At 36.9% G+C, this 22,983-nt stretch overlaps 3 protein-coding genes across 3 annotated transcripts in view; 2 read left to right on the top strand and 1 right to left on the bottom strand.

The window, feature by feature from the left end:
- The window catches only part of LOC108743254 (histone-lysine N-methyltransferase ash1), a 29,405-nt gene extending 6,428 nt beyond the window's left edge, over positions 1-22,977 (top strand). Inside the window, exons 4-22 of the mRNA XM_025974900.1 lie at positions 5,837-6,038; positions 6,180-8,675; positions 8,738-9,545; positions 9,608-10,989; positions 11,063-11,398; positions 11,483-11,687; positions 11,776-12,024; positions 12,142-12,568; positions 13,185-13,310; positions 18,224-18,463; positions 18,524-18,670; positions 18,732-18,792; positions 18,854-18,905; positions 18,968-20,355; positions 20,429-20,764; positions 20,849-21,053; positions 21,142-21,390; positions 21,508-21,934; positions 22,551-22,977. Coding sequence (XP_025830685.1) covers positions 5,837-6,038; positions 6,180-8,675; positions 8,738-9,545; positions 9,608-10,989; positions 11,063-11,398; positions 11,483-11,687; positions 11,776-12,024; positions 12,142-12,568; positions 13,185-13,310; positions 18,224-18,463; positions 18,524-18,670; positions 18,732-18,792; positions 18,854-18,905; positions 18,968-20,355; positions 20,429-20,764; positions 20,849-21,053; positions 21,142-21,390; positions 21,508-21,934; positions 22,551-22,679 — 9,465 coding nt within the window. The 3' untranslated portion in view covers positions 22,680-22,977. The remainder of the gene's footprint in view (positions 1-5,836; positions 6,039-6,179; positions 8,676-8,737; positions 9,546-9,607; positions 10,990-11,062; positions 11,399-11,482; positions 11,688-11,775; positions 12,025-12,141; positions 12,569-13,184; positions 13,311-18,223; positions 18,464-18,523; positions 18,671-18,731; positions 18,793-18,853; positions 18,906-18,967; positions 20,356-20,428; positions 20,765-20,848; positions 21,054-21,141; positions 21,391-21,507; positions 21,935-22,550) is intronic.
- LOC108743282 (vacuolar protein sorting-associated protein 33B) lies at positions 14,623-16,679 on the bottom strand. The gene is made up of 2 exons (XM_018478803.2): positions 16,486-16,679; positions 14,623-16,434 (listed from the first exon to the last, which is right to left on the bottom strand). The coding sequence occupies exons 1-2, from the start codon at positions 16,641-16,643 to the stop codon at positions 14,778-14,780; spliced, it is 1,815 nt and encodes a 604-aa protein (XP_018334305.1). The 5' UTR covers positions 16,644-16,679; the 3' UTR covers positions 14,623-14,777.
- Positions 16,969-18,820, top strand: LOC112904586 (DNA helicase MCM9-like). The gene is made up of 8 exons (XM_025974933.1): positions 16,969-17,144; positions 17,198-17,445; positions 17,499-17,725; positions 17,783-17,889; positions 17,947-18,163; positions 18,224-18,463; positions 18,524-18,670; positions 18,727-18,820. The coding sequence occupies exons 1-8, from the start codon at positions 17,047-17,049 to the stop codon at positions 18,751-18,753; spliced, it is 1,311 nt and encodes a 436-aa protein (XP_025830718.1). The 5' UTR covers positions 16,969-17,046; the 3' UTR covers positions 18,754-18,820.
- Positions 22,978-22,983: the final 6 nt, after the last annotated feature.

The following is a 22,983-nucleotide window of genomic DNA, read 5'->3' as shown; positions in this document are numbered from 1 at the left end:
TGTTATTAATTGGTGTTATAGGCGAATGATGAGGATAACGTGGGTAGAAAAGGTTAGAAATGAAGAGGTATTAGAAAGAATAGGAGAACAGAGGACTCTATGGAAGTCAATAAAAAATAGGCGGGATGGGTTGGTAGGACACCTTCTCAGGCATGAAGGTCTAGTCAGAGACATATTAGAGGTAGAAACAGGAGTTAAGAGGGGTAGTGGTTGACCTAGGTTAGATTACTGTTCCCAAATAGTTAAGGATGTGGGTTGTTCTAGTTTTAGGGAAATGCGAAGATTAGCTCAGGATAGGAAAGAGTGGAGGTACGTGTCCAACCAGTCTTAGGACTGACGACCCTATGATGATGGGACATGAGTTTGCAGCTCGGTTTCCACAAGTAGTAAAGCGTTCTAAGTACTCCCCTGATAATGACATCATGTGGGAACGACTTCCACTCCGTAATCATTGTAGTTGAATACAAATTATTATCCTGATGACACAGTAAATAATAATGAATTCAATGGTATAATCAAAGTATCCACTTGCAACTGCTTCTGCACCAGGATTTCAAACTTTACACAGTGACAAAAGCAACTTCTCAAATTTAAGGCAATTATCCAACTTAAGTAGCAGTAATCTTCTCACTGACTAACTTATTGCAACTCAAGACACTGTTGTCTTCCAGATTGCAGTTCTTCCTACTAATAGATACGGTGTGTTTCCGAAATTGTTCGGTTTGCCTTGTTAATTCGTACCGTGCAAGCTTCCATACTAGCATTCGGTTATTACGTCTCAGAATTTTAAACTGTAACATAGTATTGCATAAGGGTGTCCCACAATGGGGCTGTTTTTATCAAATTTTTGTATCTTCGATCGTTAGGTCTTACAAGGGATAATGTGATTGATGTATGTATCAATAGCATTACTGACTGACAATGAATGTAATAGTCGAAGCACTGAGGATGATTATCAGATTAATTTGCATATTTCGTTCGTCGACATGTAAAGGTACAATAATGTTGTTAATACATTTAAAACAGACAATAAAAAGCATTTGTGTGCGTGGAATTGTAATTTATGCGCATATTAACCGCACAAACACTCTCATGTTGTAATAGGCACAATACATTAGATGTTTTACATGTATGACTGGTATTTGGTTTTGAGCTGTTCTAACGACCTGTAAAGATTTATTGTACTTTTTTGTTTTTAAGAGTTTTTAGCGTACTTTTTTAGTTTATCATAAAAAAAAGTTTTTAAATCTTGTTCTCTATTTTGATTTTCTTGTGTATTGAATTTTATTTGCTTTTTTCATCCTTATACGTTAATTTATTTATTATTTTCATTTACACACTTAATTATTAGTATTTTTATTTGTTATTAAATCACTTTTAAAATATTGTAGGTATCAGATTTGATGAAGGAAGGATTTGCGACAGGAGATGTTGCCGTTAAATTTGTAATTATCTAATTATCGTTATTAACGCCGAGAAAAAGATGCCAATCTTCCAGAATTACTGCGGTACTGTTGAGATGACGATGTGTTATTCTCACATAAAAAAAAAACACCGAGCAATGTTCGCAAACTCAACCTTGTGCCCGTTCATTGGCCACTGTTTTTGTCAATCGCCCGCAGTACTTACGATGAATGTCGATGGCTGCCTTTTTTTTATATTATTATTATTATTACGAATTGCTAATTTGGAAGTGTTGTTACACTTTTTTTTGTAATATGAGAGCATTCTTGTTTACCACACGTACATATTTCCGACTCTTTATACTACAGCATTTCTTTCATGTCAGAATTAGATGCTTGTGATCAGTGCCTATTAAAATGGATCGTGTAATGAAATTAAGAAAACCCGCTGCTTCTTGTTAGATGTTGCTAGTTTATTTTTTCCGAGATATTCACGCCGCGAATTGTTTTCCGTTCTGTAGAAATCTGTATTACCCATGAGGTGTCCAGAAACCAGTGTCAATCACAAGTAGAAGACTTTTGAACTTGTAATTTATTATGCAATATTAATTTGAAATCATTTTTTCGATCTGTTATTATTTACCCACTACAAACTACCTCAAATTAATGAGGGAAAAATTGTTGTTGTTGTCACACCCCCGCCGGGAATCGAACCCGGGACCTTACGCAGCAATTTTGTTATTTGTGTATATGTAATTTATTAACTTAATTCTCGATTTGTAAAGGAAATATTTTCCATTAATTATTCCCTTTTGCTTACTAATGAAAGTGCTTACAATTGACTAATGCCTTTTTCAAGAGTACTAGAATGAATTCACACTAACCATTACTCCTTTTTACAGAAGTAATGGTAAATGTAAATTGTTTACGTTAATGTTTTCGCATCCCTACTTGAGAAATCTTTTATACAAAATTTATGGTCTGCTTCTCGAATAAATTTTGCAGGCGAGTATTGATGCTTTTTTCTTTTTCCGATAATTGCTCTCCTCTCTTAGTTTACAGTAGCCCCGCGGTTACTTAACTTTTATTATCCTTGTTAGTCCTTAATTACCCCGCGACATCTTTAAAATTCGAATAGTAGATGTACTACGTTTCCTAAACCCCGAGATAACAATGCAAAGGAACTGATATTATTTTTAACGTCGAACTCTAAGGATAATTATTGATCATTTTGTATTTCTTGTGTGTATTGCGTCCCTAAATGGATCCAATCGTTTCGTTGTTCGTGATGTCATTTAAAATTTTTTACGAATTTCCGCTGTTTCAAAGCATGCCCCTTTGTAAGTGCCCGGTCATTTGCATACTTATTTACTTGTACGTATACCTTGTATGTAGGTACATGGTTATAATAAATACACTTGCACAGGTTATTGCAAACGGAATGGTGGCCTTTCTTCTTGGATCTTTTATGTTCTTTCTGCTTCCACGTAACGACCTTGGGTGCATGTTTTAAAACGTGCACTTACATACATACCAGACAGGCAATAAACCTCTTACTGCATTTACGTTAATTCTAAATATCAGCAAGTCAATACCGTATCCTTAGCGCATGGGTAATTATCCCTGTTTCCACCCGTGGTATAGGAGTACTCACACATACTCAATTTTTTATTACCTATGTTAGTTGCTGTTACACAAAATGTTTTGGTTTATAGTGCTTACTAAACTCAATGAATGCCTTTAATACAATACACTACCTCTTCAACTTTCTTATACTTTTCTCTTTAAATTTCTCTCCAAATTGTTCTTCTTTGACTTGCTTCTTTAATTATAAGTATTTGAGTTGAAACCATTTATTCGAAGCTGGGATTTTATATAACGTTAATTGGGAATGGGGGAGTCCACTCGGGCCTTCTTGTAAGGGTTTTAGAATTTATCTAAAATTGAATCATTGGAAATTAAAAAAAAAACTTTTTTAAGTGAAGCCTGAAACTTTTACAATGTACGTATTACGTAACAAAGTGAAGAGGGGGGAGAGGTCAAGTTGGGGTCCCATTACTAGTGTGGAGAGGAGTCAAAAATTGATTAATTTTGCTTTACCTAATTTACGAACAGCCCTTTAGTTTCGAAAATCTTAGCTTTATATTTATATCCACTTACAAACTGAAAGTCTTATCAATCAAGCTTTAGAGATTTCTTTGTTATCCTGACCTGTAACCTTCTTTGGAATTGATTCTGACTATCATCTGCCACTGTAATGTTAGCTTTTTCTCTATCGTTTCGTTTTTCTTAAAGTGGATATATTTGAGGGAGCGTTTTATTGATTATGAATTTTATCCCGTTATAAATGAGCTTGTCGCAGTGGTTAACTTTAGAGTATTTTACGTTTGAACTCGGTTAATAAGGATTGACATTTAGCAGAGCGAACATAGCTTTGAACTCCTGAGCTTTCGGTGTTTAAAACTTATCTTTAAATAAAACACTAAACATAATTCTTATTTATTTTTAAGACTCAACTCAGCTTGCGCTTTTTTGTTTATTTTTTATCATCTTATGTAAAACCCACGATGACTTTAAATTTTTTTTATCGGTAATTGGTTTATAGGTAGTAATTTTATCAAATCCTAGACGTTCTCTGGAAATTCTTCTCGTCATCTTCTTATTCTTCGATTGATTACTTTTCCTTCTTGTTTCTGTTGAAGTCTTCATATATATACGTTTAGGTAGACATATGTATATCAATTGAACAACACCTGGAAGTCAAGGTCGCCAGGTAAAGAAGAAATACATTGTAACGCGCCCAAGTAAATCTGCGCAAAGGCTTCATAAGTTTTGTAAAAGATAAAACAATAAAATATTGGCAGATATTGTACTAAGTACACAATCTTGAAGTCGCTGTTAATGTTTTTCTTAGCCATTAAAGATTGAAACATTTAGTGTTCGAGAGCGATATGCTAATCTAAATTTGTGTGACATTTTCCTCCTTTTTCTTTGTAATGCCATATCGTTTTCCATTCGCATTCTCCGCCTTTCGACCGAATATGAAATATCATCGGGACAATAAACTTTAGCATTACATCACCACCTACACACGCTATTCTGCTGCCACATTTATTCATTCAAATCGCGTTTTTAATTGGATTTTGTGTGCTCGCTTCTAAAAACAAGTAATAAGTACAACATTGGTATGTTAAGTTGAAATGGAGTTGAAATTAACAATGTTTTTGATTGAATAAACGTAAAAATTAAAATAGTCTTCTAATAGCTATAAAATAGGAAGACATATAATGATGATTGTTGGGAAACTTTTCATTTGACCAGAAACTATAATGAAATTGTAAATAAATCTAACAAAAGTATTTTGTGGTGGGTATGATCTAATAACATGCTGATTTGTACCCTCGTTTTATCGACGATGATAAAAACTAATGCGGAATGAAACAGTAATTTCTAAATTATTTTTTATTATAATTATTGACATTATATTAGATTCGTGTAAATTTCTTGTAAAATTGTCCACACCTTGCGTTTATTTAACCACCTGGTGGCTAGCTAGAACTATGTACACCATTTAAACCATACATACATCGAAGGTGCGGGCCCATCATACACCTGGCGCCTTTGCCCTATAGCACGCAATTGTGCTATAGCAGCGCACACGGGCATGGGAATATACCGACACCCTACGATCGTCCTGTCCCTTTCAGTTTTATCCCTGTCTTTTTCTCTCCCCCTAAAGCACTTGCTTCCTTTTATACGCACATTCGTACAAGCTACCAATTTGCATAAAACACGCGTTAACAGTTAACCGAAGAAGTGGTGGAGGAAGTTAAAGAAGGGTTGTTGTACCTATTATATAGATTGTACTGAATGTCCGTTATAACTAACTACTTACTACCTAATCTCGATAAATCCTACTTTCGTTTGTAGTTGTTTTCGTGCATACTAGGCGTCGGTTTTCCGAGTCCTTTTGGGAATATTATCGTCCCTTGTAGTTGTAAAAACACTGCAACCCTTGACGCGTGTGTATATTTGGAATCCATGAGGCCTATCGATCCGACTCTCGGTGCCGAGTGCAAGGTAAATGGCGTAGGGCTTCGTGATCTGTGTACGATTTGTGGATATACGCGTTTCTATGTGGGTGTTCTCCGAGGCGTCGAAAAAGCGTCGGCGTCCGGCTGTCACGCGCTGTCTTCAGAATTGCGCATAAATCAGATTGCATAGTATCGTTTGAAAAAAAAAAAACGTTTACTACAGGTGATCCTAAAGGATTATATTCATGGAGCTTTCGATAGGATAAACACAACCCTTGCATTTACATTATAGTCCCCATATGATATTATTAATAATGAAATTTAGTACATACTGTAGTTATATGTAACTTTTTGTATTAAATATTGAGCTGCAGAGTTTATTTTATATACGTTTTTTAGATGGCTTCTTTGCCGCTATCTCGGGGCTCCACTGGTTCAAGTTCTGATAATGAGAGTTCCGATTCTGATAGCAAAATGTTGGCCTCCTTGAGCCTTCAGGAAATCAGACAAGAAGATCTAGCCGCCATCCTACCAGATCAACAAGAGTGTGATGCGTTCGGTGCTTTCGACTGTCGTCCTGATAAAAGCTCCCCACAAACAGGTCTATATCATTTATTTGTTTGCAACACTTTCTTATTTATTCCTTTGTTTATGCTTTTGTCTTTTCCCATTTTGTGATCTATATCATTTGTTAGACGTTGTTTTCTTTAAGTGTTATCGTATATTCCTTTGATTGTTCAAGGAGATGGTTCAGGGTCTGATATGGAGCTTCCCCAGCAAGCAGTTAATGCACTTTTGCAAAGAACCACCGACAGTTCTAGCGATTCGGAACCTCCAACACCTCTCAATCCTCACACCCTTTATGCCAACAGTTTGCTACAGCAATTCGTAGCCCAAACACAATTGTTGAATACTCCGTCGTCGTTGCCTCCAGCTTCAACAGATCTAATGGGTATTTCAGCCCCCACAGTGCAGACAACATGCGATGCACCACAAAATTCTTCCATTGACTTGGACTTAGCAAAACGAAAACGTGGAAGACCTAAGAAACCTAGTTCAAAGTCTAAAAAATGCTCTAATTCCTCTGCAAAAAGTGATGACATAGGAACGTTGGCACCCTTGAAGCCGTTAAACTTGGATTTCTGTGGAAATCCAAACGTTTCGCCGGACTCAGGTATCCAGAATAGTTCAGACCACATCTCAAGCCCTGAACCTAGCCCTTGCCCGCCAAACGTTAAACACAAATTAGTAAGTCATATTCAGGAAGGCGAGAAAAAGAAAGAAACGTTAGAAAATAATAAGCACTTAGAACGAGATGCCAGAGTTTCTTTTAACACAAGAGGTTCTAATTTGAAAATTACGCAAAATAGACAGAGGTGTGTAAAAATCAAAGAACTATCTAAAATACCCATTACTTCCAACAGTTTCGATAGAGTATTGTACGGTAATGCGGACAGGGTTTTGTATCCACCTAGGCGAAAAGCTGGAAGACCCCCAGTGACACGTAAAGGCCCAGGAAGGCCAACCAAACAAAGATCTGGCTCTGTCCAAGAGGTCAAACCGCCTGACAAACCCAATGAAATAGTAAAGAAACAATTAGATGCTAAATCAAATAACAATAACAAAAAGAAAGGTCAAAATGATAAAATAACAACCACCTGTGATAACAGTAGAAATAAAAATTTTGGAAGAAATGTAAAAGAAACGACGGTAGTTCAAAAAAAATCTAAATCAATTCTTCTACGTGAAATATGTGAAAGAGTAAGTGAACGTCTCGATATTAATAACAAACACCCGTCAAAGCGGAAGATTCGAACAAAAGGTAACACCAAGAGTGGAGTCAGGCCTCTTCTAAGTGCCAAGACGAAAACCGAAGTTCGATATGCTACGTTTAAAAACGCAAAATTAATGCACAGTAAACACAAACACAAGAAACATAAGAAATGCAAATTCCGGATATTGAAACCAGTAAATGCCTTGAACGTCGCAACAGTAAATCAAGACCAAAAACTCGACCAGGAAATTGAAAAACTCGTTGCCGATTTCGTTAAATTGTGCTGCATTAGCCCTCAAAAATCTGCAAAAGAAAACGTACCCGAGATCTTTAAAGCCCTTAAAAAGTCAACGAAAAAGCGGAAAATATCAGAATATAACGAGCGAAAAAAGAAGAAAATCAATGTTGCTAGTTCTACTGACAAAGAAACCACTCCCAATGAACAAAGACTACCATTAAAGAAACGCCATTATCACTTATCTGCTAATGTGCACAGTGAAAACAAAGCAGATCTCAATGGATCCTCTGAGGGGCATGAAAAGAAACGAGACATTCAAGGTAAAGAAGGAAAGCACCCAGTTTCGGCGGCAGCGTGTAAATCTAATGTAGACAAGTCCAAGTCATCGTCGTCTTCCAAAAATTCCACAGTGACTACGACTGTGTCTGTTAAAAACGAACCGAATGCGGAGATTGCTCCCACTGAATCTTCCACCCTTAACGGAAACCTGGCAGCAACTCATGAAGTCGTCTCGAAATCGGCCAAAGTAGGGACTCACATTGATGAAGCTATTGAAGCTACTATCACCCGGTATTCACACAACAATAATAACAACGTGGCTAATTCTAAACCCCAAGTAGATAAGAGCGTCAGCCCCGTCTTAGAAGAAAAGTCAAATGTGCCTTTAACCGCCACAACTCCCAAGAAACGCCACTGGCTCGAAGTGAAGAATAATAACAATGTATTGGAAAATAAAAGTTCTGAAGACGACGTCAAAATTAATGAAAAGCTTGCCAAAAGTAAAACCTCTTTAGAAAATGTGGTGCTCGAACTTAAGATGAAGAAGAAATTAACCGAATCTGGAACAAAGAAAGTGGCGAAAGATGAGATAGTCGCCCAAATTATTACGCGAAAAAAGAACCGTCTTGAGGACCTAACTTCCAATTTAGCATCAAAAATAAATACTGTATCGAAAGAGGGTGGAAATTCTACAGACATGAGTCAAAAAAAGAAAAAAGAGCATACAGGAAAGAACGAGGAAGTTGTTACAGTACGCAATACAGTCATAAAATCCCCAGTATGTAAAAAGGTTAAAGCTCCAGATGTAGACAAACTTGATTCAATAACTGCCGAAAATCCCACAGGAATTTTCATGCCTACTGTCGACTTGGAACTTCACATACCGTCAACAACTATCGAAACCAACAAAGAAAACGTTGCATTAAAAAAAGAAAGTGTTGAAGAAGGTAGGAACTTATTAAAATATTTATTATTACAGAAATAATTAATTTATTTTATTATTTTTCAGATATGTCAACTAAATTGGCTGTAAATACATTACAAGTTAGGCAGTCCCCAGAAAACGACGAAAGTACGAAAAAGAAAATTCGTAAAAGAAGAGCAATTAATCGAACCGGTTTTCCTACCGTAAAAAAGAAAAAGAAAAAACCGTTCGCTATCACAGACGACAAAATTCCTATTACAACTCCTGCTGCAGATACGCAACTTTTAGAGGTCAAGACAAATGTTTGCGATCGTGTTCCACTAGAAGGTGAAAAATACTCGGCGTTTGTGCAGCGAACAGAAAAAGTTGTTGTCTCAGACGTTTTATTGGAGAAACTACAGAAGTCTGCCAATCTTTCTGCTGTAGAAAGTGTTAAAAATGTTGACGAAAAGCCACCCCTTCATTTGTCTAGTGATATTCCAGGAGTTCAACCCATAGCTTTTATTAATGTCAAACAAGAACGACCTTTGAGCAGGCTTAGTATTAAACAAGAAAAGAGAGATAAAAGTGTATCTTCCGAAACATCTGACAGTGTGTTAAGTCATGCTAGCAAAAGGATAAAAGCCGATCCCATGTATGAAAGTTATGGGGACTTAGACGACTTAAGTTTGGAAGAGAGGCTGGAACGGAGCAGAGGAGGCCGCAGACCTTCTAGGACAATTGATTCCAGAAAACAGCAGGACTCGTCGAAGTTTGTGATTCATAAGCGACGTCTAAGGGATATTTCACCATCTAGTAGTGATGAATCGAAAAAGAACAACAGGAAGGCCCCTAGATGGAGGAAACGGTACCTTGTTGCCGGACTTTTTTCCGATTATTACAAAGAAGATGAGTATGTTAATAAGATAAAAAATATGTGGTTTTCAAACTTAATTTTATCCGTTTCTATTTTAGTGAAATTGTTCGTCAAAGGCGAACTGAAGCGGCGAATAGTAAGTTAATCTACAAACCTGAAGAGCATCGCTACGGTCTTTTACCCCCTCCATATCATTGTGGTAAATTTTTGAGATGCCGCAAATTGCCTTTTCAGCTACCTTACGATCTTTGGTGGCAACACGTACACAATCAACTGCCCGGTCGAGACATAGTCCCATCCTGGAACTACCGCAAAATACGAACCAACGTTTATAACGTCAAGTCAACAGCGATGGGTGCATGCGAGACGCAAGCGTGTAACTGCACCCCTCTGTCTGGCTGCGGCGACGATTGCATCAATCGTTTGGTGTATGTTGAGTGCCCAGGAACACACAAGTGTCAAAATCAGAAAATACAGAGGCACGAATGGGCGCCGGGCATCGAAAAGTTCATGACCGAGAGCAAAGGTTGGGGCGTGCGTACCAATCTCGCAATTAAGGCGGGAGAATTCATTTTAGAGTACGTTGGCGAGGTCGTGTCAGATCAGGAGTTTAAAGAGCGTATGGCAACTCGATACGCGCACGACACTCACCACTATTGTCTCCATTTAGATGGTGGTCTCGTTATAGATGGTCACAGAATGGGCGGTGAAGGTCGGTTTGTTAATCATTCTTGCGAGCCAAACTGTGAGATGCAGAAATGGTCCGTAAACGGTCAGTTTAGAATGGCACTTTTTGCCCTTCGTGATATTCGATCCGGCGAAGAGCTTACGTACGATTACAATTTCTCCTTGTTCAACCCAGCGGACGGGCAAGTGTGCAAGTGTGGTAGCGAAAACTGCCGAGGCGTTATAGGAGGTAAATCTCAAAGGGCACGACAACAGAGCTCGTCAGCTGCAGGTCGGGTCGGTCGCCCACGTAAAAACAGAGCCAAAAGATCTTCCAGTGCACCAAAAGAAACCACCTCCAACGTATTAACTCCCGCAGCAACCAATCTGGTAACGGATTCCGCAGCATCGGTGATTGCCAGTCAAACGTTGTTACCAATCGTTCCATTATTGCCAACGGTAAAGCCCATGACGGGTGCACAACGGGCGTATGTACGTGAACATCATTGTTTCTTGCCACGGAATTTGACACGGGTTAGACGATTGCGTGAACGTTCAGCGAGTACGACATCGGTGGGGCGGACACATAACTCCACGCCGACTGGCGGGCTAGGTGCATCAAGTAATTCTGGAAGCATAACGGACCACCGAAACAGTCCAAGCACTTTTCTTAATCATCTGAATGCAATCCGACAACCGCGTAACATGAAAACGCGTCGATTGGCCCAAGCCGAGGACGATCCGGAACTAAACAAAACCGCCAAATTGGCCGCAGTACTAAAGGACCTCTGTGGCGTTGTGTTAAGTGCCAAAGGTAAGTTGGACAAAACAGAATTAAAGTTTTTCGTTTTTATACTGCTTAAACATAATTGAGTATTTAATATTAGATGAAAATGGTGAAGCCCTGTGCACACCCTTTGTCACCTTGCCGTCACGTAGAAAACTGGCTGAGTATTATGCCCGAATTACTGAGCCAATAGATTTGACAACTATCGAGCAGAACATTGCCACAGGCGTTTACAAATATGTCGACTCCTTCGACTGCGACATGATGCGCTTGTTTAACAACGCCGTGAAATACTTCGGACGTACATCTGAAACAGGTATAGCCGCCACCAGGCTGAAGAAATCGTATCAGGAAGCAAAACAGGAGCACATCACGAAGCTTGAAGAAGTACTTGGCGAAAAAGTGTCGGACAAGTTCATATCGCGAAAGAATAAAAGTAAGTAGGTACTGGTTTTTGCTACATGTACATGATTGAAAAAAACAGATATTTAAGTTTTCACTTCATTATTTTTTCTTTTAGATGTTGAAGAGGACGTAATACGCTGCATATGTGGTATGTATCGTGACGAGGGACTCATGATACAGTGTGAGAGATGTTTAGTGTGGCAACATTGCGAGTGCATCAAGGCTGATCCTAATGCTCCCAGTTATCATTGCGAACGGTGTACTCCTCGTGTTGTCGACTTTGAAATACCCCTAGATGAATACACAGAACATGGGCACAGGTAAGTTTTTTAATATTTTTACAAACGCTTCTTTAGTTTAAGATTATCAGTCACTTTTAATTTTTGTTTCTTTTTTTCTTTAAAAAAGGTTTTATATGACTCTTCTTCGTGACGACTTGCAATTAAGACAAGGGGATACTGTGTACGTTTTAAGAGATATTCCCATCCCTGGCACTGATAAGAAACACGATTACAAAACAATAGGTGAAATTGAGTATACCGAATTGGACATATTCAGAATCGAAAGATTGTGGAAGGATTCACAAACGGGACAACGGTATGCCTACGGACATCATTATCTAAGGCCCCATGAAACTTTCCACGAACCTACAAGAAAGTAAGTACAACTACGTTTCTCAAGTATTTCTGTTATTCTGGTCCAATATTTTATTTTAATATGTGTACTTCTGATTTAAATTTCTTTTGTGATGTTTTATTTATTTTCAATATAAAGATTCTTCCCAAACGAGGTGATGCGAGTGCCGCTGTATGAAGCAGTGCCGGTAGAGCTGATTATAGGTCACTGCTGGGTGATGGATCTAAATACGTACTGCAAAGGCAGGCCGTTGGGCGCCCCCGAAGAGCACATCTACATTTGCGAATATCGCGTTGATAAATCCGCAAGACTTTTCAGTAAAATTTCAAAGACCAAATTCCCAATTTGTACGAAGAGCTACGCCTTCGAAAGATTCGACACACGGTTAAAAGTATCACGGACGTATACACCCCATGATTTGGACCCCGCATTCGTGAAACCTCGCGGGCGTAAGATGCAGGACGGCCAGCATCAGCCAGAGATTACGACTACTGCAAGTGGTGCAAAAGATGAAACAAACCAGAGAACGTCTACAACAACAGTTAGTACAGTCCCCGTTGTAAAGGTGAGTCAATCTTTTCTGTTATTTTTTTTTTATTTTAATTTGCTATTATCGTTTAAATGTTGTTTGGCGTTCAAAATGTTTTCGTTAATCACCGGGCGGCGCGGTCTAGAGGCTTAGAAGTATAAATTATAATTTAACATTCAGGAGGACACCGATTCGATTCCATTCCATACTTGTTTGCCCTGGTCCAACTTTTTCTATGTTTTCCTTGAATCTAAATACTGGAAATTACTACATATAATATTTCACAGATAATCTTTCACTTCTATTCTGTCTTCATTTCGTTCATCTTATTTATCTCTCCTAACCACCACATTCCCACTATTCTTAAAAGAAGGCGAAAGAGAGCATTCCTCCCATATTTAGACTTTGCACTACAATACAGATAGGAGAGACTGCTCGTTCACTAGCATTAGCAGTTGATGGAGATGAAAAAGCCAAAAAGTTTTAAAAGAATTTCATATTTATTTGTAGAGGGTTGAGTTGAGTTTTGGTAAAAACTTTTTTTTTAACTTGTACACTTTAGAATGTGAGCAACAATTGTTAAGTATAACTTGGGTTTTCCATTTTATACATATAAAAGGTAGAACTGATCTGAAATGTGTTTTGTTTTCAGACAAGGGCCGAACAAAAAACAAGGTTAAATAAAATATTGTTGAATTTATTGAGTAAAATGCCAACAAAACAGGTTCTCGACGTTTCGTATCTGTTGGAAGGTGGTCGCAGGCGGAAAAAACAAACATGAAACAAGTGTTGCGCGTAGTAGATTATCTTTTTCAATTATTTTTATTCTTACAAAAAAAGGTAACTATAAGAACGAAAAAAGTGCACTATTTATTAATTTCTACTTAGGAAAAAGGGAACGATGGAAACAAATATTTTTATACCGCTATTATCCACTACTTATTACTACTATATACTGTACATACACGTTCTAGTACAATTTTATTAATTTTAAAAGTCTTATCGTACAAAAAATCTTTTTATTTTCTGTATTTTTTTTATATTTATTTCAATTTTTACTGTTGTACATAACAAAATGTACAATTGCTTCTTCCTCATTAATTGCTTAGGGTATAAAAACAAAACAATCGTGGCTTTTCGTTATCACTGCTAGTCATACTTTCTCTTGTTGTTGGTAATTTTATTCCAAATTGTGTTTATCATTATTATTATTATTAACTATTTATTTTCGTATGTGTATATGATTGTTAATGTTTTAAGGTTTGTATATTTATTGTGCATTTATTGCAATTCTTAATTGTTCAGTTAAACAAGCAAGGCCCCCGCAACTTTTTTTAATTCTTTCCTATATTAAACTATTTAAAAATGTACTTAATTCACTTTTAAACGCATTAATTAGGTAACGTTAAGGAAAGAATTCATCTTTAATGCTGGGCATTTGTTTTTAATTAAAATTGCAGGCGGCATTTTTGGGTAACTTTTCGTATATTTTTTCGTGTATGTAATTTTAATTGTGACTTGAGAAACCACAGCGACTACTTACGTGGGGAGGACGCAATCTTAAAAAAATTGTTTAACAATTAATCGAATAATAAATAATTTAGTGTTGCATGTTAGGAATGACCTGCGTTGGAAGGTGAAGTCAAAATATATTCTGATACAGATCTGTTATTGATTTACCAGTGATCGGAATGGCCTTTAATTTTTGAAATACACATATACATATTATATATATTTACTATACTTATTTATTGCGTTATGTAATAATAATAATCGTACACTCCTCTAGATCTGTATAGAAAATTGTGTAACGGTGATTCAAGTGATGAGATTGAATGAGGGTAACAATTACGAGAAAAAGTAAATAATATATGAGACTGGTTTCGGCATCGTGTGAGCGATTTGTTTGTTGCAAAACGAACGAATTTGTTGATTTGCTGTTTAAATTTCTTGCCCGGATGATAATAATTATTAGATCGAGGTTATTGTATTGTATATTATATTTGTAATTCAGTGGAATAATTTTAATAAAAAATTGTTGCATTTTCTGGTATTTTTTCGTATTTATTGATGCAATGAAAACCTCGAAATGCAAAACAAAAACTTTATTTATTTAACTTATTTGATAGAAAATAGGTTTGTCATGGTATTTACAATTGTTCATATGTTTAGGTAGTCATTGATATATTTATATTTCAGTATTTGTTGTTATTGAGTATTTTAACTTGTAAAATAATTCCATTGATCATCGTCCAGGAGCCTGTAGTAAGCCCTCCATAATATCATTGCCAGTCACAATTCGATCGCTCAGTAGAACAATCTTACTCCCCGTTAATGCTTCTAGTAAATTACATGCAGCCACTTCTGCGTACGTTAACCCTCCTACTACGTAAATTAAAAGTGATTTCTGTTGTAGGGGATAACTTTCTCTTTCGTTTTTTATTGTCAATGGTCCGAGAGATTCAAGTTTTGCCTTGATTTCAGCAAGAGGAATTGCATTGAGTAACATCGCTGCAATCTGTGTTACAATAGGGATATAACTACCCCCATAAACGTAGCTACAACAAGTGGGCGATTTAAGATTAATCTTCTCTGGATTATTAGGAATTTGTTTAAGTTTGTTCGCTGTTGCGTAGAAGTTACTAGTAGTAAATTTTGGTATTTTAGTGACTATATTTTGTAAATTGGTCACTGAAATCTCCTTATCAGGTGTGAGGAAGTTACATTTGATCAAATGGCTTCTTAGAAAACCGTAATTATAACCGTATTCGGCGTAAAATCGATTCAAAAAGTTCCAAATTTCATTATCCGTTAATTTCTGCGTTATGGCAAGTAAACAAAAAAGTCTTAGGCAAATATACTTGTCATTTTCTGTCGTTAATATTTGTTCCAAGAAAGCATAATTCTCCCCTTTGTTTTTATTTAAAAGAATCGAACGTTCGGTGTCAATTTGTCTTTCGAATCGGTGTCCCAGGGTATTAATAATTGTTTCAGCCGCCGCTAAATGGGTCGCTATGAACTTCTTCTTGGATGTAGCAGCCTGCAGTTGCGTTGCTACATACTTTTTTATTTCGTCCAAAGCCATTTCTCTTGATGTAGGGTTTTCAGACTTTAAATTTTTCGTTAAAATAGATAGTCTCGAAGTTACGTCAGTAAAATAACGATCTTTTATGTCATTGTAAACAGAATCACGTTCTGAATCAAGCATGAAAGAAACAGGCTGTTTTGCGACTCGTGGATTGTATTTGTTGTCATATTTTGCTTCATCATCATGAGGTTTGTATTCACAAAATCCACAATTTACTTTATAAACTTCATTTATCAATGCAGCATAAGTGGCAGGTGTTAATAAACAACTAGGATAATCTATGTTTCTATCTATTATCACCAATCCCCCAAAGTCTGACTCATGTTTGTCAGTTTTTGGTAGTTCTGTGAAATACATTTCTGTTTGTGAAAGGACCGCATTTGAATTTTGACCTAGAACCAATGTAAATTTTGGTTTCCCAATCACAAAAGATAAATGCCAGAGGCTCTTAGCAAAAATAGGTAATAGTGATAGATCTTTTTTTAAATAAACTTCTCTAAATAGCTTTGGTATTTCTAGAGACAATATGCTTTTGTCTAAATATATTGGAAACCATTGGAAAGGAATTAATTTTATTACTGGTTCATACAGTCCAAATTCTTCTAAGGTATATTCAAAGCTTGTTAGTACTCTAGGAATAATAACGACGTGAAATTTGTTATGATCTGGATTTTCGACATTCAAATAAGACCTGATTTTATTAACTACATCTTGAAAGGATCTGTAGTCTGTGTAAATAAAATAAAACTGGGTGTTGTTTGATATGGTAGCAGGAAGGGCGCTCAATTTATAGATTTTATCAATCCTGTGTTCTCTGAAATATGACTATTAAAATTTACTGTATCGTTAATAAATGAAAACATACTTGAGCCACCTTACACCACATATTCGCTCAAAAGGTTTGATGATGTTTCGATCAAATATTAAATCTTTCGGAGTTGAACATGAATTAAGTATTTTTGATAACTGTGCTTTAGTTATTTCTGAAAGCGATATTAATTTTTTTTGTACTTTTGAATCCATTATACTAGAATAAAAACAGGTTATGTATTTTTGCCAACATATCTATGTTGTCGTCTTTCAGTTGTGGCTCTCGCTCTCACATTCACACCCGTAGATATGACACTTTTTGAGCTTTAATAAATAATAACAAATATTTAATTTACTGATTAATTAATTAGTTTTTATACTTCTTGAATTCTTTATATTCTTTTACAAGTTTAGCATAAGTTTTAATCTTAACTTTTATTTAGATTCTTGAAAAACTTACGTTTACTGTTTCTCTAAACACAATATTTTGATTTTGCATGGTTACCAACCAAACTAAACTTAAATCGATTTAAATCTGACACTTAAGTTGTATTTGTTAATATTATTAGAATCAATTAGAATTTTCTTTAGTATCATGTGAAAATTTCTTAATAAAATGTTCCAAGAGTACTTTCTAACGTATCATAAAGAAGAATTGACAAAGATTCTTACAGCAGCTCCTGAAGAAATCAAGCACTTGTCCTTAAACATAAGGTAAAATACACACATCCTTCTTCAGCAATAAATATTTTAACATTTGATTTTAGTTTCGTAAAACTATTTGAAAATGATCCAAAGCTAGGTAACATGATTTTAAAAGATGCTGAAAAAGTTTTGGAAAGCCTGGACGAAGCTTTGGTTAATATACAAAACATTTTAGCAGTCAACTTAAATACCACTGAAATTTTAGAAAAAGTTGTTCATACCAGAGTGTATGGCTTGCCCTCTTGTCATGATCAACATAGAATTTCAATTCCCAGAAGTATTGATTTGCACTTGTTTTTACAAATAACTGGTAAGTTAATATAAGTAATGTTGACTTAAATTAATAGATCAGTATTAATTCAGGTTCTGTGGTACGAACAACCCTTGTAAAAATGCTAGAATTTCGCAGAGATTACAAATGTTCGAAATGTAAATATCAAATGACAGTCAATGCAGTATATGAGCAGAAATATATAATTTTTCCACCAAAGAAATGTCTAAATCCTGAAGGGTGTGGAAATTTAAATATTATTCCTTTAAATTGTTTGGATGCCAGTAATTGTAAAGACTTCCAGGAAATAAAAATTCAAGTAAGAGAAAATATAAACAGGAATAATTAAAAGTTATTCACTTTAGTCATTTTTCAGGAGCAGGTTTCTAAATCTAGCTTGGGAAATATGCCTAGTTCAATGTGGGTAACTCTAGAAGATGATTTAGTTGATATTTGTAAACCGGGTGATAGTATTACAGTGTGGTTAGTATTTTATATTTTTATAAGACATTAACAAGTAATAATCCTTTTCTATTTTAGTGGGATTTTAAAAAGTAGATGGGACCCACTAATTGTAAATAAAACGATTTCTGCTGAGTTAATCTTGAAAGCAAATCATTTACAAGTAAATAATGCACAAAGTTCATCTGTTTTGGTTACACCAGATATAAAAAACTTTTTTCACTCTTTTTGGAAAAAATACAGAAATCGGCCTCTCCTAGGACGTGATATTATAATAAAGTCTATCTGTCCTCAGGTAAAAAATGAATGTTTTATTAGTTATTGTTTTTAATCTCTAAGTTTTGTTGCTTTGCAGATTTATGGTCTTCACACTGTTAAATTAGCTGTAGGAATGGTGCTAGCTAGTGGCTCCCGAATGCAAAACATTCAAGAAACAGGTGTCAGAACAAGATCTGAGTCGCATTTATTACTCGTCGGAGATCCAGGTACAGGGAAATCCCAAATTTTAAAATTTGCCGCCAAAATTATACCGCGATCGGTGTTAACAACTGGGGTCGGTTCCACATCCGCAGGGTTAACTGTTACTGCAATTCAGGTAAAGATTTATTATTTTTCAAAAATGTCTAGTTTTTGATACCATGTACATCTCATTTAGGAAAATGGAGAATGGCAGTTGGAAGGGGGTGCTCTAGTCCTTGCCGATGGAGGGATTTGTTGTATTGACGAGTTTAATTCTATGAAAGAACGCGACCGAACTAGCATACATGAAGCAATGGAGCAGCAAACTATTAGTGTTGCTAAAGTAAAAAAAAAAAAAACAAATAAGTATTTCTATCTTATTAAAATAAAACTTTTAAGTATAGGCCAGTATTGTGTGCAAATTAAGCACCCGTTGTTCCATTTTGGCTGCAATTAATCCAAAAGGTAATTTCGATTTGGGCCAGCCCTTATCCGTAAACGTTGGCGTACCAAGTCCGCTCTTGAGCCGTTTTGANCCTTGTTGCCGGACTTTTTTCCGATTATTACAAAGAAGATGAGTATGTTAATAAGATAAAAAATATGTGGTTTTCAAACTTAATTTTATCCGTTTCTATTTTAGTGAAATTGTTCGTCAAAGGCGAACTGAAGCGGCGAATAGGCCAACTAAGTTAATCTACAAACCTGAAGAGCATCGCTACGGTCTTTTACCCCCTCCATATCATTGTGGTAAATTTTTGAGATGCCGCAAATTGCCTTTTCAGCTACCTTACGATCTTTGGTGGCAACACGTACACAATCAACTGCCCGGTCGAGACATAGTCCCATCCTGGAACTACCGCAAAATACGAACCAACGTTTATAACGTCAAGTCAACAGCGATGGGTGCATGCGAGACGCAAGCGTGTAACTGCACCCCTCTGTCTGGCTGCGGCGACGATTGCATCAATCGTTTGGTGTATGTTGAGTGCCCAGGAACACACAAGTGTCAAAATCAGAAAATACAGAGGCACGAATGGGCGCCGGGCATCGAAAAGTTCATGACCGAGAGCAAAGGTTGGGGCGTGCGTACCAATCTCGCAATTAAGGCGGGAGAATTCATTTTAGAGTACGTTGGCGAGGTCGTGTCAGATCAGGAGTTTAAAGAGCGTATGGCAACTCGATACGCGCACGACACTCACCACTATTGTCTCCATTTAGATGGTGGTCTCGTTATAGATGGTCACAGAATGGGCGGTGAAGGTCGGTTTGTTAATCATTCTTGCGAGCCAAACTGTGAGATGCAGAAATGGTCCGTAAACGGTCAGTTTAGAATGGCACTTTTTGCCCTTCGTGATATTCGATCCGGCGAAGAGCTTACGTACGATTACAATTTCTCCTTGTTCAACCCAGCGGACGGGCAAGTGTGCAAGTGTGGTAGCGAAAACTGCCGAGGCGTTATAGGAGGTAAATCTCAAAGGGCACGACAACAGAGCTCGTCAGCTGCAGGTCGGGTCGGTCGCCCACGTAAAAACAGAGCCAAAAGATCTTCCAGTGCACCAAAAGAAACCACCTCCAACGTATTAACTCCCGCAGCAACCAATCTGGTAACGGATTCCGCAGCATCGGTGATTGCCAGTCAAACGTTGTTACCAATCGTTCCATTATTGCCAACGGTAAAGCCCATGACGGGTGCACAACGGGCGTATGTACGTGAACATCATTGTTTCTTGCCACGGAATTTGACACGGGTTAGACGATTGCGTGAACGTTCAGCGAGTACGACATCGGTGGGGCGGACACATAACTCCACGCCGACTGGCGGGCTAGGTGCATCAAGTAATTCTGGAAGCATAACGGACCACCGAAACAGTCCAAGCACTTTTCTTAATCATCTGAATGCAATCCGACAACCGCGTAACATGAAAACGCGTCGATTGGCCCAAGCCGAGGACGATCCGGAACTAAACAAAACCGCCAAATTGGCCGCAGTACTAAAGGACCTCTGTGGCGTTGTGTTAAGTGCCAAAGGTAAGTTGGACAAAACAGAATTAAAGTTTTTCGTTTTTATACTGCTTAAACATAATTGAGTATTTAATATTAGATGAAAATGGTGAAGCCCTGTGCACACCCTTTGTCACCTTGCCGTCACGTAGAAAACTGGCTGAGTATTATGCCCGAATTACTGAGCCAATAGATTTGACAACTATCGAGCAGAACATTGCCACAGGCGTTTACAAATATGTCGACTCCTTCGACTGCGACATGATGCGCTTGTTTAACAACGCCGTGAAATACTTCGGACGTACATCTGAAACAGGTATAGCCGCCACCAGGCTGAAGAAATCGTATCAGGAAGCAAAACAGGAGCACATCACGAAGCTTGAAGAAGTACTTGGCGAAAAAGTGTCGGACAAGTTCATATCGCGAAAGAATAAAAGTAAGTAGGTACTGGTTTTTGCTACATGTACATGATTGAAAAAAACAGATATTTAAGTTTTCACTTCATTATTTTTTCTTTTAGATGTTGAAGAGGACGTAATACGCTGCATATGTGGTATGTATCGTGACGAGGGACTCATGATACAGTGTGAGAGATGTTTAGTGTGGCAACATTGCGAGTGCATCAAGGCTGATCCTAATGCTCCCAGTTATCATTGCGAACGGTGTACTCCTCGTGTTGTCGACTTTGAAATACCCCTAGATGAATACACAGAACATGGGCACAGGTAAGTTTTTTAATATTTTTACAAACGCTTCTTTAGTTTAAGATTATCAGTCACTTTTAATTTTTGTTTCTTTTTTTCTTTAAAAAAGGTTTTATATGACTCTTCTTCGTGACGACTTGCAATTAAGACAAGGGGATACTGTGTACGTTTTAAGAGATATTCCCATCCCTGGCACTGATAAGAAACACGATTACAAAACAATAGGTGAAATTGAGTATACCGAATTGGACATATTCAGAATCGAAAGATTGTGGAAGGATTCACAAACGGGACAACGGTATGCCTACGGACATCATTATCTAAGGCCCCATGAAACTTTCCACGAACCTACAAGAAAGTAAGTACAACTACGTTTCTCAAGTATTTCTGTTATTCTGGTCCAATATTTTATTTTAATATGTGTACTTCTGATTTAAATTTCTTTTGTGATGTTTTATTTATTTTCAATATAAAGATTCTTCCCAAACGAGGTGATGCGAGTGCCGCTGTATGAAGCAGTGCCGGTAGAGCTGATTATAGGTCACTGCTGGGTGATGGATCTAAATACGTACTGCAAAGGCAGGCCGTTGGGCGCCCCCGAAGAGCACATCTACATTTGCGAATATCGCGTTGATAAATCCGCAAGACTTTTCAGTAAAATTTCAAAGACCAAATTCCCAATTTGTACGAAGAGCTACGCCTTCGAAAGATTCGACACACGGTTAAAAGTATCACGGACGTATACACCCCATGATTTGGACCCCGCATTCGTGAAACCTCGCGGGCGTAAGATACAGGACGGCCAGCATCAGCCAGAGATTACGACTACTGCAAGTGGTGCAAAAGATGAAACAAACCAGAGAACGTCTACAACAACAGTTAGTACAGTCCCCGTTGTAAAGGTGAGTCAATCTTTTCTGTTATTTTTTTTTTATTTTAATTTGCTATTATCGTTTAAATGTTGTTTGGCGTTCAAAATGTTTTCGTTAATCACCGGGCGGCGCGGTCTAGAGGCTTAGAAGTATAAATTATAATTTAACATTCAGGAGGACACCGATTCGATTCCATTCCATACTTGTTTGCCCTGGTCCAACTTTTTCTATGTTTTCCTTGAATCTAAATACTGGAAATTACTACATATAATATTTCACAGATAATCTTTCACTTCTATTCTGTCTTCATTTCGTTCATCTTATTTATCTCTCCTAACCACCACATTCCCACTATTCTTAAAAGAAGGCGAAAGAGAGCATTCCTCCCATATTTAGACTTTGCACTACAATACAGATAGGAGAGACTGCTCGTTCACTAGCATTAGCAGTTGATGGAGATGAAAAAGCCAAAAAGTTTTAAAAGAATTTCATATTTATTTGTAGAGGGTTGAGTTGAGTTTTGGTAAAAACTTTTTTTTTAACTTGTACACTTTAGAATGTGAGCAACAATTGTTAAGTATAACTTGGGTTTTCCATTTTATACATATAAAAGGTAGAACTGATCTGAAATGTGTTTTGTTTTCAGACAAGGGCCGAACAAAAAACAAGGTTAAATAAAATATTGTTGAATTTATTGAGTAAAATGCCAACAAAACAGGTTCTCGACGTTTCGTATCTGTTGGAAGGTGGTCGCAGGCGGAAAAAACAAACATGAAACAAGTGTTGCGCGTAGTAGATTATCTTTTTCAATTATTTTTATTCTTACAAAAAAAGGTAACTATAAGAACGAAAAAAGTGCACTATTTATTAATTTCTACTTAGGAAAAAGGGAACGATGGAAACAAATATTTTTATACCGCTATTATCCACTACTTATTACTACTATATACTGTACATACACGTTCTAGTACAATTTTATTAATTTTAAAAGTCTTATCGTACAAAAAATCTTTTTATTTTCTGTATTTTTTTTATATTTATTTCAATTTTTACTGTTGTACATAACAAAATGTACAATT

The sequence above is a fragment of the Agrilus planipennis genome, unplaced genomic scaffold (genome assembly GCF_000699045.2).
Source record: "Agrilus planipennis isolate EAB-ADULT unplaced genomic scaffold, Apla_2.0 scaffold19, whole genome shotgun sequence".
In the NCBI taxonomy this organism is placed as follows: Eukaryota; Metazoa; Arthropoda; class Insecta; order Coleoptera; family Buprestidae; genus Agrilus; species Agrilus planipennis.
The sequence above is the reverse complement of the archived record's forward strand: the minus strand, read 5'-3'. Positions and strand labels throughout refer to the sequence as shown.

Excerpts from the sequence above, each read along its gene's own strand:
- LOC108743282 (XM_018478803.2), bottom strand. The coding sequence starts at position 16,643 with ATGGATTCAAAAGTACAAAAAAAATTAATATCGCTTTCAGAAATAACT. Across the intron at positions 16,435-16,485 it reads TGTGGTGTAAGGTGGCTCAA|AGAACACAGGATTGATAAAA; the intron begins GTATGTTTTCAT and ends GTCATATTTCAG.
- LOC112904586 (XM_025974933.1), top strand. The coding sequence starts at position 17,047 with ATGTTCCAAGAGTACTTTCTAACGTATCATAAAGAAGAATTGACAAAG. Across the intron at positions 18,164-18,223 it reads TAAAGTCTATCTGTCCTCAG|ATTTATGGTCTTCACACTGT; the intron begins GTAAAAAATGAA and ends GTTGCTTTGCAG. Across the intron at positions 18,464-18,523 it reads TAACTGTTACTGCAATTCAG|GAAAATGGAGAATGGCAGTT; the intron begins GTAAAGATTTAT and ends CATCTCATTTAG.